Below are 14,846 nucleotides of genomic sequence, written 5' to 3'. Positions count from 1 at the left end.
ACTAGTCATGTTGTGTGTGGAATAAATCATATGGTAATAACTGTTGGGAAGAACATGCAAAATACATGTCAGAGCTTATCAGCAGCCTCTAGGTTCATTTGTCTGCAGCAGGAGGTGTGTGATCATCATTTGCCTGTTTCAGAAATTCAGATTTTCTTTTCATTATGTGTCAAATGTTTTAGGGTGTTTAGTCCTGAGCTGTCTGCACAATCAGTTTCCATACACAGACTAGACATCATTTAAGTCAGCCAGTATCATCCACACAGTATATTTCCTGTCACCCTCTCTGACTGCCCTCAGCACCTCACATGAACTTTTGATTAGAAATCACACTTTGCATAACATCACAAGTGAATATTTATTTGCTGTACATCAAAGACATGTCACACAGTGGCTGTGGTCACAAAATGTCATTGAAATGAAATAGAAAGCAACAGCTGTGTGAGATCTTTCCCAGACAGACAATATATTTCTCTTTAAAGCTCCTCTCCAGTGAATTTTGGCATTTCTTTTTATCTGAGTCATTTCCTGACAATGTTGATGAGCCAAACAACAAAAACACATTGCTGCTAAAACAGGAAGATGATATATGAATACAGTAGAAGCTGCAGGTCATACATCATCCTCCAAGTTCACACAGGTGCACTGTCGTCATGCCTCTTTGCATCTGAGCAGCAAAGCTGATAAACACTGTTGTGAGCAGTGTTGGGGGGTAACGTGTCACAAACGTGACGTATTTTTGGCCCTCTGTACGATGTACGATCAATAATCCCAAAAAGGCCAAATATACAATAATTTGACCATTTCATGAATGTGTGGTTGTAATCAGTATGCCAGAGTTTTTTTGTGAGCCCTGAAGGCATCTGTTCTCATGTGACATGTTTCCAGCCAATCGCACTTTGCTTAGCGTGAGATACGGGTAGTCTGAGTGGGCAGAAGTTCGCTGCATAGATCAGCCTCTCATTGGGCGGAACGAGCCACCCACTGAAGTCCCGCCCTACCACCTCCAGTTGCAGTTTTCAACACGTCCTTTACTAACTTTTGCAGTGTTTGATCTTGCGGGGATGTAGCCATTTTTCTGACATGGTTCGCGTCCTGTAGGCGATATTTTTGTGGGCGTGTTACACCAAAACCTGTTTCCCCCCGGCAATATTTTTGCAAGCGCACCGTTGCTGTGGCACCGCCCAGAACGATTGTGATTGGTTGAAAGAAATACAAGCAGCCGGGGCATTTTTTTGTCCAATCTTAAAGTGAGAGTCGGCCCAGCCAGACCTTTCTTTTCTTGAGAAAGGTCTGGTGAGCGAGACTATACACGGGTGACGTTTGTCTCTGAACAATGAGCACGATTGGCTGAATGGTCAGCTGTACCCGCCCCACGAGGTGCTAGGACCCGCCAGGAAGTCGAGCGAGAATGAGATTCAAAACAGAAGAAGAAGAAGAGGAAAAACAGAAGCAAGGAAAATGGAAAAAAGTAAACCAAAAAGTAAACACTAGAGAGACTATATTTGCCTATAGTGCATCAGTAGGATTGTTATTTTGGTTACGACGCATGTACGATAATTTCCATCAGTAGGATTGTTATTTTGGTTACGACGCATGTACGATAATTTCCCTCAAAATTTGAGTCTCTGGTTCGATAATCCTACATTTCCCACCTGGCAACGCTGGAGCTGGCCTCTGCTATGTTTTTTCCTCATCCCTGTGATCAGCACATCTGGATGATGTTCGTATATGTTGGATGTGTTTCCATTCACATCTCCTTCAACTGCAGCCCTAGCGCCCCATGAATTACGTTACGTCCTTAATGTAAAGTTACATAAATAATGTACGGAGATTTAGTCAAAGAAACATGGCCAGGACGTACCTTGAAATGACTCAGAGTCCAAACGGTTCCAAACATGCATCACCTGGGAAAAGTCCAAGGGGAGAGTCTGTGGTTTTATGACCCATCCTCCACCCCAACCTCCCTCTTTACAAAACTGCAGACAACCACTTCCTTGTTTACTCCCATCAGCGCATTGGTCACATGATCGCAGCCTTCTATAATATGTAGAATTACTGGCCCATGATTATGCGTTATACTGGGGTGTGTTACCTTTCATAGGAAAACGTATAAATGGTTTATGAGAATAGCCGTCAATTTTTATATCACTTTATACCTTTAAACTGGTTTATCGCTGCAGCCCTGCTGGTATCATGTTCTGGTTCACATTGAGAATCATAAGTTAGTGAAGCACGTGTGATTTCAGCTCTCTGTTCTCATGATCGTTTGATTGGTAGAAATTAGATTAAATAATGAGAAAGCACACAGAGGTGCTATAAATAGTGTTAAATATGCATATTCATACAATGCTTCCATGCAGTGTCATCACACATTAACAACATATTTACATGAATTAAACACCAGCAGCTCAAGTTTACATGTGAACTCTGTGGTTATTAACAATATTCACAATCCAGGCACAAAAATAGACACAGACTCCGATAATTAAACTTGTCTGTGCTCAGTATTTGTTTTATATCAGTGAATTATTTCTGACAGTGTGTCTTATTTTCAGTCCGTGTTGTGTTCATGCCAAACTGGGTAAAGAATGTTTCTTCGGTGCTGCCGCTGCAGTGACAGTTTGGTTATGGTGTGTTTAGGAGGGGGTGCACTTTAACACGTGTGTGTGTGTGTGTGTGTGTGTGTGTGGATATCATTGTGGGCCAAAGACACTCCCAGTATTTAGTCAAACTATTCTCTTCAGTCATTTTTGTCTCGTCAGCACCGTCACTCTTCAGCAGAGAGCTCAGAGCGACCACTGCAAAAAGTCTTTGTTGTGCAGCAAAGCCGCGGCTTCATCCCCTCGCTTTGACTTCCAAATGAAGCTCTATACTGTCTGATACCCAGCGGCACATTGGAAAGCAGTCAATAGAAGGTTTAGGTGTTTTCCATCAGCGGGGGTGACCTGGTGTTCACCTCCACATGTCTGGGCAGAGGGTTCCTCTCAGAACCAGCTTAGGGAACCATGGAGAACAGCAAACATACAGTCAGAGAGTGAAGATGAACAGACGTGAAGTTATTGTGACGAGGTGTTGAGAGGAGCAGCGTGTTCACCACTGGGACGTCCTATGCAGACCATTCCCCTGCAGAGGACGAGAGACGTAGAGACGTTGATCAAACAGGAACATCGTGAGATTTTAAATGAAAACTACAGTCTGACAGATCAACAGGTGGCTCTGAAAAGTTTGCAGTTTCCTAATCCCAGGTAGACAGCAGCTTGGACTCACAACAGTCAGTTGATTCAAAAGCGTCTGAAATCACTCCATATTTGCTACAGAGTGCGCTGTTTTTACTTTACACCATTATATTTGAGTTTCTGAAAAATTTTGACTCTCAAAATGATCTCCTAATTCAACAAAAAAATACTTTGCATAGTATCTGCACTACTTTTTGCTAAAACTCATCCACTGCTTCTCCTTTGAAGTAAAAATGTGACTTAAACATCAATTAAAATTATGTTTTTATGTTTTATTTGTTGTGTCAGATGTTCTGTTCCCCTCCAGTTCAGACAGATTTACACCTGACTTGTCCCTGGCTGGATCGATTACGATCATTTACCTTCTACGGGGCAGGTTTGATACGATGACTGACAACCTGCAGAGCCTTCGCACTTTAAGGTATGGGCCACAAATCAGTGAATAGAGGCGAGTGACCATTGTTGCCTGCTGAGTCAATATAGAGTCCGCCAAGAATGAGTCTTAAAACCAGAAACTAGGTAGCATTTTAGCGCTCCTGGTTCTCGTCTTAAAGTCAGCACATTTTTGGTTGAATGCCTGAAATAAAATCTGTAGTTAACACAAGCTGAAGAGACTTTCATGTTTTGTTTTGTAACATAAAACATGTCACTCACGAACTCTGAAGCTTTTATGTGTTTAAAAAAAAAAGGTGCTTGCTAACAAGTGGCTCAATGAAACTACAGAATGTAGTGACGTTGGGGCATTTGTAGTCTAATGTTAGCTTTTTAACGTGCAGTAATTGCATTTAGGCCTCAACAAAAAAACCTAAGTATCATATGTTCATTTGCCACAGAGCTTATTTTCTGCAATAATCCAAATCTAATGGAACATTACCATTAGCTTTTTGAGGAGGGAACCAGTACGATGCTAACCTCCAGGTCAGCCGACAGAGAAACGGCATCCCTGGAGCACTTTTTCGTGCTGAATATAGCGCACACTGAAAGCTAGCTTGCTCGCTAACAAATGCATGTCAGCTAGCTTGCTAAGAAATGCTGTCAAATATGATGTTATTGGTACATTTTCCTTTTTCTTATGCCAGCCAGGCAGCATCTGTCATGGTCTACATCATTCAGTATCAGCTGGCTGAACAACAGTTAATGCCTCCTGCATCTTGGCTCACTCGGAAAACTACAGCCAGTGACAGCCAAACACCAACCACACGTCTTTGCTACTGCTTGAGGCTGTGACTTCACCTGTCAGCGTTCACTAAACCTGAACTCCACGTGATGCGAACATGCCAGAATGCTCACTCGCATTGAATGGAATTGAACGTGGCCTGAATATTTGCAAATGTTTATTTCGTACGTGTGTCACCATGCTCTTACAGAGAATCTGTGATGACAATATTTGCCGCGCACACTCTCGCACCAGACCACTAAGGTTAGCATGAACCTAGCTTAGTAAAATAACGAAGATGGCTGCAGCTTGAAGAACTATTTCCAAATTCTGATGGCAAATATGGCAACACTCGTTCATAGACATCGAAGCTACAAAATCACAGCTCATCTCAGCATGCTAGGCTGTCTACATTTGTCTGTAACTCAGTGCTACGTCACGTTTCATTGCTCTGATTGGTTGCAGGCTTATTTAATTGAGTCCAGAGGCACACGGATCCACGCCAGGGATACTCAACTTGCTTTGCCTGGGGGCCACTTTTGCGTCATGACAGTAGGCCAGGAGCCAGCTAATAAACAAGCACTCATAATTAACATGCAAATGTAAATACCCTAGATTGAGTATCACTGATCTACGTCATTGGAGAGGCTCCAGACTAATTCCTGTTCATGCACTGGTCTGGTGATGCTGGGCTAAAAGAAATTTTGGTACAAGTGTGGTTAGCTGTTTTCAGTTGTCACAGTTTCAAATGTAGCTGTGTTGAATAAAGAGCTAACTGTGCTAGCAACACATCTGGTGAATGAACAGCTTCTGTATGAACCTGGGTCCAACTGGGATCCACTGTAACTGCTGTGAAACTGACTTCAGCTGCCGTCCTCAACAAATGAGAGAACGACAAACTTTTCAGAGCCACCTTAAATCCTACAGGTGAGTGTCACATAGTCAAAATACAGTTTTTCAGTGAAGTAATAAAAGTAAATGAAAATACGAGAAGGATTCCAAGGTCAGAAAGAGATAAATCATATCAAACTCCCCTTTTCACCAACACTGGTGTCGTAGGAAGAAAAAGAAGCACAGAGTGCACTGAGTCCAACCAGCACACTGAGCAGACCAGGTAAAAGACAAGAGGCCTTGAGAGAGCGCGAGCTCCACAAGGTAAGAAAAAAGAGGATCCAGACAAAGAGGTGATTCATAGTCAACCTGTAGAAGAAGTTGCTATGGATACAGCAGGAGCTGAGAGGTCGACATGCACAGAGGCAGGGGAACAGAAAAGCATCTGGAGGTGAGCAGGTTGATAAGACAGGAGCAAGGAGAGCTGTGGAGTGAAGAGGCGTCGGAGGGCTCAGGGCACGACCTACGCTATTTCCGTTTGTCTGTGCGTACGCAGTGCTGGCAGTCTCGGTGTGTGTCGAGGGGGTGCTGCTCCCGCTGTTGCCTGCAGAGTTGGCGGAGGCTCTGGGAATGATGATGTCATAGGACACGTCCGGCGGCTGCTGCATGACATGGCCCATGACAAAAACATCCAAGACATGAGGGAGGGAATGTGTCTGTGAGCACCTCCTCCACAGAGTCAGTGTCCTGTTTCAAACACTCCTTTAAACTCTCTGATGATTTATAGTCAGGTTTTCACGTGTGTGCAGACCCTGACTCCTACTGATGTAACAACCCCTCAGAACTCACTGTTCTCATTTAGCTTCCCTTCACAATGATTTAAAAAAGATAGAACCAGTGGTAGAAGCAGTATTCAGATATTCACTACAGTGTAGGATTACTCTGTTACAAGTTAAAATCCTGCATTCAAAATCTTACTACAGTAAAAGCAGTGGCGGTCCTAGACTCTGTGGGGCCTTCAGGCAGGTAAGCCCATGGAGGCCCCCAAACACCCCCTGGTGTCACTCTTCCATCTTCCTCTTGTTTTTTCTTTTGATTCTTGTGTGTTTCATGTTGCTGACAGTTATACCTAATGTAAGTATGACAGTTAAGCCTCATTTTCACCCAGCAGTTCGGTTCAGTTCAGTTTTTCTGTCTCCACAGTGAAAGTTGTGGATGGTCCCAACAGCACCGTTCCTCACCGTCTCCATGTTTGGTCCCCCCTCTGTTGGGGTACCCAGCACACAGATCTGGTACTAACAAATCAAAAACGGGTTCAGCCCACTTGACATGCTGCCGTGCTGTGCTATGGCCTATTCAAGTGCTGGAGTTTGTTATTTACGTGACAACACCTGAATGCAACACAGGCTCCGCTCCACTGAGTTGCACACAAACTCAATGTGCTGTGCTGCGGGTCCGGGCCAGGCTTGGTTATAAAAACTAAAGTGATGGTCAAAGTTGTCACAGTGAAATTTAAGGTGTGCTGATGGATTCACGTCATCAGCTCATGCATTGAGTAACATTACAAGTTAACGTTCCACCTTAAAAGTTGCCGGCAGTCGGCCCAGTGAATGAAGTTATTTTTTCTCTTTCATTTTATAGTTGTAGTTTACTGATGTATGAACAGAGGTTACATAAAACCAGAGTGACCGTCCTCTACTGACCAATCAGACTGCAGGGTTTCTAGCTCCACCTTTTAGTACCAGATCTGTGTGCTAGGTACCCCAACAGAGGGGGGACCAAACATGGGGACGCTAAGGAACGCTTCTGTTGGGACCATCCACAACTTTACACTGTGGAAACTGAAAAGAAAGTGAACTGAACCGTACTAGACTGCTTGGTGGGAACTGGGCTTCAGAAATAAAAACATGGGAAAAGAGTTCCTCTTTAATAAGCTGAACAATGAGAGTTTATCTTATATCTTGTTTTCAATCAAACTGGCACATATTGTGCTGTTTTCACACCATTAACCTTCACTGTGTCCCATTTGTTCTGAATGCCTCTGAACAGCTCCCCACACTCTGTCAAACATTACTGTCAAAGGTTGTTCATTACAATAATAATTAGCCTACCTCAGGACATATGAGTGTGTGTGCACCAGCTGCCTCTACACTATCTACGCTGGATTCAAATGTGCGTCTGTGTAATGAAACCACGTGGGTGTATTACTCACATTTCCCACTGCTTTGCTGATGAGAGCCAGCTCAGTGGGCTGGTAGACTGACCCACGCAGCTGACCCGTGTAGCCGCTGTATGGAGACACAGGCTTGGACGCTGTAATGGACAGACAGAGACAAAAAAATGTCATTGTTTTGTCACCAATCAAACCTCTGTGTGATATCTTTAGGCTCCTTAAGTGCTGCCGTTCCCCAGCAACCATCTCTTAAATCTTTATGTTTCAGTTCAGATACACTTAATCACCAGAGCAGCTCCACACTATCTGTCCTCTGTCTCGTCTTTGGTATCAGTGATGTGTCCTGCAGACACACCCAGCAGAGATGGAGGTGAGAGATGACTGTCACTTTCGGATGAAACTGTTGCCACGCCTCAGTTGCTGTAGTGACAATGCAAACACATGCCGTGATGTTGCTGGTGGGAATCAGACTGGGAGTGTGTGTGTGTGATACAGTGGGCAGGGATGCAGTTAGATAAGAGCCACTCATTAACAGGAATGATTCAGAGCATGTTACCTCTGAATACCTGACCGTGACTCTAGGAAAGAAATGGTTGGTCGAGTGTTCCCGTCCTGCTGCTGACGACTGTTTTAGTCATCGCTCACAATATGAGGAAAGAAGTTAGGGAGTTAACTGGACGAGTTAGGAACATAAGGCTGAGATAAAGAAGAGAAATAAATGAAAACATGAACAAAACACACAAGAGAGGACGTAAAGAAAGGGAAAGACAGAATTGTTTTATACTTGAAGGGACTTCAAACTTAAGATGTCCAGAACTCTGTTTTTCAGAGCGACAGTGAAGATAAAATATTTCACTGCACAACAGCCATATTTATCTCATGTTAAATGACAAACCTGAATCTCTAAATTCCAGCTGATAAACGTGGCGGGGTAGAAAGTAATTCAAGTTTCCCCCTGACGTGTAATCTCATATAAATACCTAGTTATTTTCTACCTCTTCACCGCGGTGACACGAGCTGACAGTCGGGTGAAAAACACTCTGCAGGACATTAGCAGCCACTCAACACCGTCCACCTCATCACCTATGATTATCCAGCGACTCCACCAGCAGACTGCAGGACTTTGTGTTCTGATCTTTGTGGCTTTTTTTACTGCAGCATCAGATCCTGTTCAGCTCAGGACTTCAACAGCAGCGTATCACATTCTGTGGGCTCATCACGTAGACGCAAAGCAACCTTTTGGGGACATTTCGCAGAGCAATCTGTCTGTGAGCCTGAAACTTTTACTCATCGGGACAAGGTCACTCTGAATATTCTGTTATAAGTGTATTATAATACAAACAGTCAATGCAGGGACAGAATGTACGACTCGACGTTCCCCGGACAAAACCGTGGGTAAGAAAATATGATGCAAGCCCCGGTAGACATTTTAATGAACTTACAGTCTAACTCTGAGTGATATGTAATCATGGAGGTTACTGTGTGACTAATGTGTCACATGCAAAGTGAATGTATCCATAGGCTCAAACTTCCATCTTGTTCCTCACGAACAAAAATCAAATTTATCAAATACGTCAACAAGGCAAATATTTGGTTTACAGGGAACAGTGGAATGAAAATGGCGTCCTGCCAGATGAAAGCGTGGAGCTTTGCATACAGAGTGATGTCATACCTGAGAAAACAAAGGATCAAACATCTCATCCCCACAGGTTTGTGCCAGTTAATAAAGTGATATGACCAAAATGCACCAAGAAAAGAACCTGTGTCTCTCATAGATGGGACTGAAATTAAAAATCCAAATTGTAGTATTAAACACATAAGAGAATGTTTTTATTCTAAAAATAAAACCTCATCAAAAGTACCGCCACTCACAAATATCTCACTGTAAATGGCAGAGGGCTTCAAATTCTGTATTTGTACAACATATCCTCATACAACATGATATCTAACGAATTAGCGCTCCATGAAAGGCGTCATCATGTTGCATACCTAACGTAAAGTTACGTAGGTTAGCATTAGGAAAAAATACATAGTTAGTCATCGTCACCTTACAAACTTAATGTGAAGTTACATGCTCAACGTTAAGTTAGAATTAAGAGAAGACACATGATTGGTCGTCGTAACGTTAAATACTTAATGCAAAGTTACGTACTTCGGTGAAGATTCTCAGTCATCAAGGTCATGGTCATTTTATGTACTATATCAAAGGCAGTTTCTTGAAGAAACTCAAACAAGTCCAGTCGCTTTACATTATGTTATGTAGGTTTAGGAAAAAAACACAGTTGGCCGTCGTCACGTTACATTCTTAACGTAAAATTACATACTTAATGTTATGTTAAGTTATGTAGGTTAGGTTTAGGCAAGTAAAGTTTCGTAGGTTAGGTTTTGGAAAAAAAAACATGCTTGGGCATTTTCACGTTACATACTTTATGTGAATTTCCATTCTTAACGTTAAATCATGTAGGTTAGGTTTAAGCGACTAAAGTTATGCAGGTTAGGATTGGTTGGCAGTTGTCACGTTACGTTCTTAACGTAAACATACGTACCAAACATTGAGTTACGCAGGTTAGATTAAGGAAAAGAACCATAGTTGGGCATCATCACGTTACCTACTTAACATAAAGTTACTTACTTAACGTAAAGTTACGTAGTTTAGGATTAAGAAAAAAAAGGCGGTTGTGCTTCATCGCGTGACGTACTTAAAGTTAAGTTACGTAAGTTAGGTTTAGTAAAAGAAACATGGTTAGGCATCGTCACGTTACATTCTTAACATAAAATGACATACTTAATGTTATGTTAAGTTATGTAGGTTAGGTTTAGGAAAAAAACATGCTTTGGCATTTTCACGTTACATACTTAATGTAAATTTCCATTCTTAACGTTAAATCATGTAGGTTAGGTTTAAGCAAGTAAAGTTATGCAGATTAGGATTGGTTGGCGGTCGTCACGTTACGTTCTTAACATAAAATTACGTACCAAACATTGAGTTACGCAGGTTAGATTAAGGAAAAGAACCTTAGTTGGGCATCTACTTAACATAAAGTTACTTACTTAACGTAAAGTTTCATAGTTTAGGATTAGGAAAAAAAAGGTGGTTGTGCTTCATCACGTTATGTTCTTAACGTAAAATTACATACTTAAAGTTAAGGTTTAGTAAAAGAAACATGGTTAGGCATCGTCATGTTACATACATAACATTAGGTTACGTAGGTTAGGTTTAGGCAAATAAAGTTATGTAAGCTATATTTAGGACAAGAAACATGGCTGGGCATTGTCGTGTTACCATAAAGTTAATTACTTAACGTAAAGTTACTTGGTTAGGTTTAGGTGAGCCTTACCTTGAAATAACTCAACACTCACTTGTTTGTTTTTCATCACTCCAACCTACCTTCTACACCAACTTTGGCTCTTTATACTACGTCTTTACTCCTGTCAGCACGTCGGTCATCTGATTGCAGCCTTCACGATTATGTGGGTTACATACGAATTCTGTTGCATTACTTTTCATAGGTGTGTGTATGAACAGTGCTGGAGAGCAGCCATGTGGTGAGACTTTGATACAGCACAGAGAGTTTTACATTAACTGTAAAGGTTAAAATAAACATTTGGACTGAGTGTTCTCAGAGGAGCTCTGATATTCAGGCGACATACCTTGGTTTGGTTCGTCCATGGAGAAAGCCTTATTCTCCATGAACATGTTCTGGGAGCTCTGCTCCTTCAGGATCGTCTCGTAGCCGACGTCTCGGTTTGGGTACACAATCTCCCCAAAGCTTTGCTGGCTTTCATCATCACTGGTCAAACTGCAGATGTCAGGGATGGTGTAGAGGATGAGGAACGTCCACGCGTTCGCCACCAGGGCGATGGCCAAGGTGGGGTCATCCCATGTGGGCCCCCCACTCCTCTCATTCCCGTAGACATACATGACGATCCACGCCACCCAGATACACACAGAGAACAGGCTGGTGATAAGGATGAAGGCGCCATCCTTCTTCCACTGACTGTGTTTGCCCGCCATGATGGCCAGACTCGCCACCACCACAGCCAGGATCAGGGTCATCACGTAGATCAGCGCCATGACGAAGTCCTCGTTGGCGATGTTGCAAGGCGTAGCCGTGGCTCTGCTGGCTTCGGCTGTGGCGTTGAGCGGCCCCTGTGGGTGACGCACCACTGTGATGATCAGCCACTCAGTGTTGATGACCACCTCCACCAGCCACAGCCCCAACGCCCCCAGACATAACATCCAAGCCCGGGGCCCGCTGTTCCGCCTGGCAAGGATATTCAACCTCACACACTGCATCAGGAGGCAGGCGAAGCAGCCGCCAAACAGCACCCCGAAGAGGAACCTCCGTGAGGCGCAGGTGGAGAAGTCCTTCGCCACGATGAAGGCGAAGGTGAGGCAGAAGAGACCGGTGGTGCAAACCAGGAACCATGCGTTGAGAGCCACAGAGCTCTTGCGATTCTTGTCTTGTGTGAAGGGAATACTCGCCAGCAGTGAGAGGAAAAGCACAAAGGAGAAGATGACGCCAGCTGCCGCGAAGGCCTCCAGCACGATGCCCCACACGGCATAAAGGTCACACAGGTTGTAGTAGAGGGAGTCCACGTTAGGGCCGCAGCCCTGAGGGGTGTCGTTGGCAGCCATGGGAGAGAGCAGAGTTGGATTTGGACGAGTTGCTCTGGGATCACCTGTTCAGACGGACACACAGAGAGAATCTGAGAAACGTCAGATGTGCACAGATCTTAACAAAGACTCAAATACGTCAGCGACACTGGATTAGGATACTGTTGTCTACACCCAACTGAGCAAACATTAATCGCCCGTGAGTCAGTATACACACAGCAACACATGGGATTCAAACCTTTGTCGTGATGTTTACACTGAATATATGTAACAGAAAGTGACTTAACTGTTATTCAGAGCTGAAAAGAATCCGAGAGCTGCGTCCCAGAGCTCAGCAGCCCCCAAAATATCACAGGAATGTCAAACTATGGACTTTTTCCCAGCTCCATGTTAATCATTAATGGAATCTAAGGACAAATATTATTTCTGTACATTGTGATTACGCCTGAATCGATGAGGTGAAAGTGCACTGAACCTGAAGAGCTGTAGGCAGATCTGTAGTTTAAATCAAATCACACAGTGGTACATCACTTTTCTGATTGTTTCTATTGAACAACACAAAGTCAGAGTTTCTGAATAAATGTCCCGTCTTCCTGCTGTCTGGCTGGTTCTTTTTGTCCCCGTCAGATTGGATTACAGTGAACTGAGGACAGTCCCTGAGACAAATCGATACCAGTGTGGTGGCAGACGTTCAGTCTTTCTAACTTCTGCAACTTAATCAGGAAGAAGATCTTTCTGGAACAAAGAAATCAACCTTTTCTGTTTCACTGTGAACCCTGATTTGGTTGGTTCCTCATGTTTGTGGTCATTGGCTGTGGTTTTGTGAGCGCTGTCAGACTATAATAAACTACTATTAGGTTTGTTTTGATTTTAGGTGTGACCTCAAAGCACACACAGCATTAAAGGCTCCAGTATTCTGCTCTAGATTTCAGGCTGGGCAAAGTGACGCTGTATTAAAGGGACAGTTCAGCCCCCAAATCAAGGACTACATAATTTTTCTCTTACCTGTTGTGCTGTTTATCAGTCTAGATAGTTTTGGTGTGAGTTGCTGATTGTTGGAGATATCAGCCGTACAGATGTCTGCCTTCTCTCCAGCTCTACAGGTAAGAGGAGAAATATGTAATGTCCCTTGAAAGTATTTTTTGCCTCCGTTGCCACGGAGAGCTCAAGGACCAACAGCTTTACGGCATGTTTGCAATTTCTAAAAGCTCAAGGTAGAAACACACGGCACACTTTCATTCCAGTGTGAGACAAAGGACAAGATGAAAGAACAAGACAATATCTTAAAAGCTCGACGGCTCAGCAGGTTCATGTAAACAACCTAAAACAGATGAAGATTAGAGCGAAGACTCCCAGCTGGTGAAACTTTGTCTGACTGATGGCTTTTTTGTACAAATGTTGCACAGAGATAAATCATTGACAGAAAGTTGAACCTCAGAAGACTCCAAACACATCAGTAAAATTACAGTAAAACTCAACTAGTCCTCATTTTGAACAAAAGGCCCTGAACTCTGTCAAGCTCCCTCCCAACTCTGACAACATCAGTTTAGAAAACAATCCCACCACATGGTCCATTTAAAAGACGTTCTGGTGAGAAGATTGTTTTCTCGACAACAGCTTGAATGTGTCAGACTGTGAATACAATCACACAGAAATCAAGACGATGTTTGTGGGGAGTGATTTTCTGAAGTACATCAAACCATAAACTTGAAGTATACGAGTCATTTTGTCTTCACTTGCTGAGGGGCCACGTGTCTAAATCTAGCTCCTTCCTAATGTTTATTCACTTTACAAAAAAACCAAAGCAGGTAAAATATAATGATGTTTCCGTGTGCTGTTTGCCTTGATTGGTACTTAAATGCAACATGACACCAGCCCAGTCACCAGAACAAACATGCTGGCACTGGGGGAGGTGGAGGAGACGGTGGATGGTGTGACGCCAGGGAGAGATGCCTGCCAAGCTGCAGACCGCTGTTCGAGCTCAACAAACAACAAAACCGGTTGAGATTAAATGAAGCGTTGCAGTGTTGGCGGAAGCTTATTAGCCACCAAATGTGGGTGTTTAGAAGCGACCTGTCTCTGGGACAGTGCAGTGAAAAGCCACTGTATGTTACTGAAACATCGCTGTGTTTCTTGCGGGGGTAGTGACCTCCAAAACCAGGCCAAAACATGATTCTGTACAAACCATAACCAAGTTGTTTTTGTGCCTAAACCTAACCACGTGTTAACCACAGCAGCGTTGTTGAAACGCAAAGTTTGAAGGTATCTGCTACATAAATGCACAAATGTAAGGCTGTTTTAAAATGAGTCCTTTTAAAACAAACAGAACTCTTGGGGTGGTGTCACATTTGATTCAGCCCTCTAAACACACTCAGAGTAGTGACTCAGCATTTTTTGGGCATATGTGAACACTCCAAGAGAACTCAAACCCCTCTGAAGCAAACTGTAGTTCGGTTTGCTTCAAGTTTGCAGTGCGGTTCACTTAAAGGAAATGGCCACTTTAGAATGAAAACACAGACAGTACTTACTGACCCTCATGCCGACAAGAAGTCCAGTGTAGTTTTTTAATCCACAAAACTCGGAGGACAACACCTAGCCGGAATAACAGCTACGCTTGAAGCACGCAAGACTAGCTGATGGCTAGTGGTGGTGCTAGTTCTCGAGTCTCACGCAACTTGCCATGTAAACACAGCACTCCTGCAGAGCAGGCTAACTGACCACAGTGAGAAATGATGCTATAAAAGTGGAGTAAATTACGTCTTTTCAAGTCAGTGTTGCATGCCGTGGCTTCAGGGCACTTGGATTACGACGGACGAGCCGTTCTGATGT

At 43.4% G+C, this 14,846-nt stretch overlaps 1 protein-coding gene and 1 long non-coding RNA gene across 5 annotated transcripts in view; one reads left to right on the top strand and one right to left on the bottom strand.

The window, feature by feature from the left end:
• Positions 1-1,570: 1,570 nt before the first annotated feature.
• The window catches only part of gprc5c (G protein-coupled receptor, class C, group 5, member C), a 15,334-nt gene continuing 2,058 nt past the window's right edge, over positions 1,571-14,846 (bottom strand). Inside the window, exons 1-5 of one of the 4 annotated variants that reach the window (XM_050059458.1) lie at positions 12,305-12,376; positions 11,051-12,082; positions 7,439-7,539; positions 5,754-5,888; positions 1,571-3,126 (exon numbers count right to left, since the gene is read on the bottom strand). In XM_050059458.1, coding sequence (XP_049915415.1) covers positions 3,094-3,126; positions 5,754-5,888; positions 7,439-7,539; positions 11,051-12,038 — 1,257 coding nt within the window. In that variant the 5' untranslated portion in view covers positions 12,039-12,082; positions 12,305-12,376 and the 3' untranslated portion in view covers positions 1,571-3,093. Of the gene's footprint in view, positions 3,127-5,753; positions 5,889-7,438; positions 7,540-11,050; positions 12,083-12,304; positions 12,377-14,846 lie in introns of those variants that run through there. The other 3 variants (XM_050059457.1, XM_050059459.1, XM_050059460.1) reach the window with 3 other exon arrangements.
• The window catches only part of LOC126399508 (uncharacterized), a 44,244-nt gene continuing 42,392 nt past the window's right edge, over positions 12,995-14,846 (top strand). Inside the window, exon 1 of the long non-coding RNA XR_007570905.1 lies at positions 12,995-13,120. This is a non-coding gene — a long non-coding RNA (uncharacterized LOC126399508). The remainder of the gene's footprint in view (positions 13,121-14,846) is intronic.

This window comes from Epinephelus moara, chromosome 13 (assembly GCF_006386435.1).
Source record: "Epinephelus moara isolate mb chromosome 13, YSFRI_EMoa_1.0, whole genome shotgun sequence".
Lineage (NCBI taxonomy): Eukaryota > Metazoa > Chordata > Actinopteri > Perciformes > Serranidae > Epinephelus > Epinephelus moara.
The sequence above is the reverse complement of the archived record's forward strand: the minus strand, read 5'-3'. Positions and strand labels throughout refer to the sequence as shown.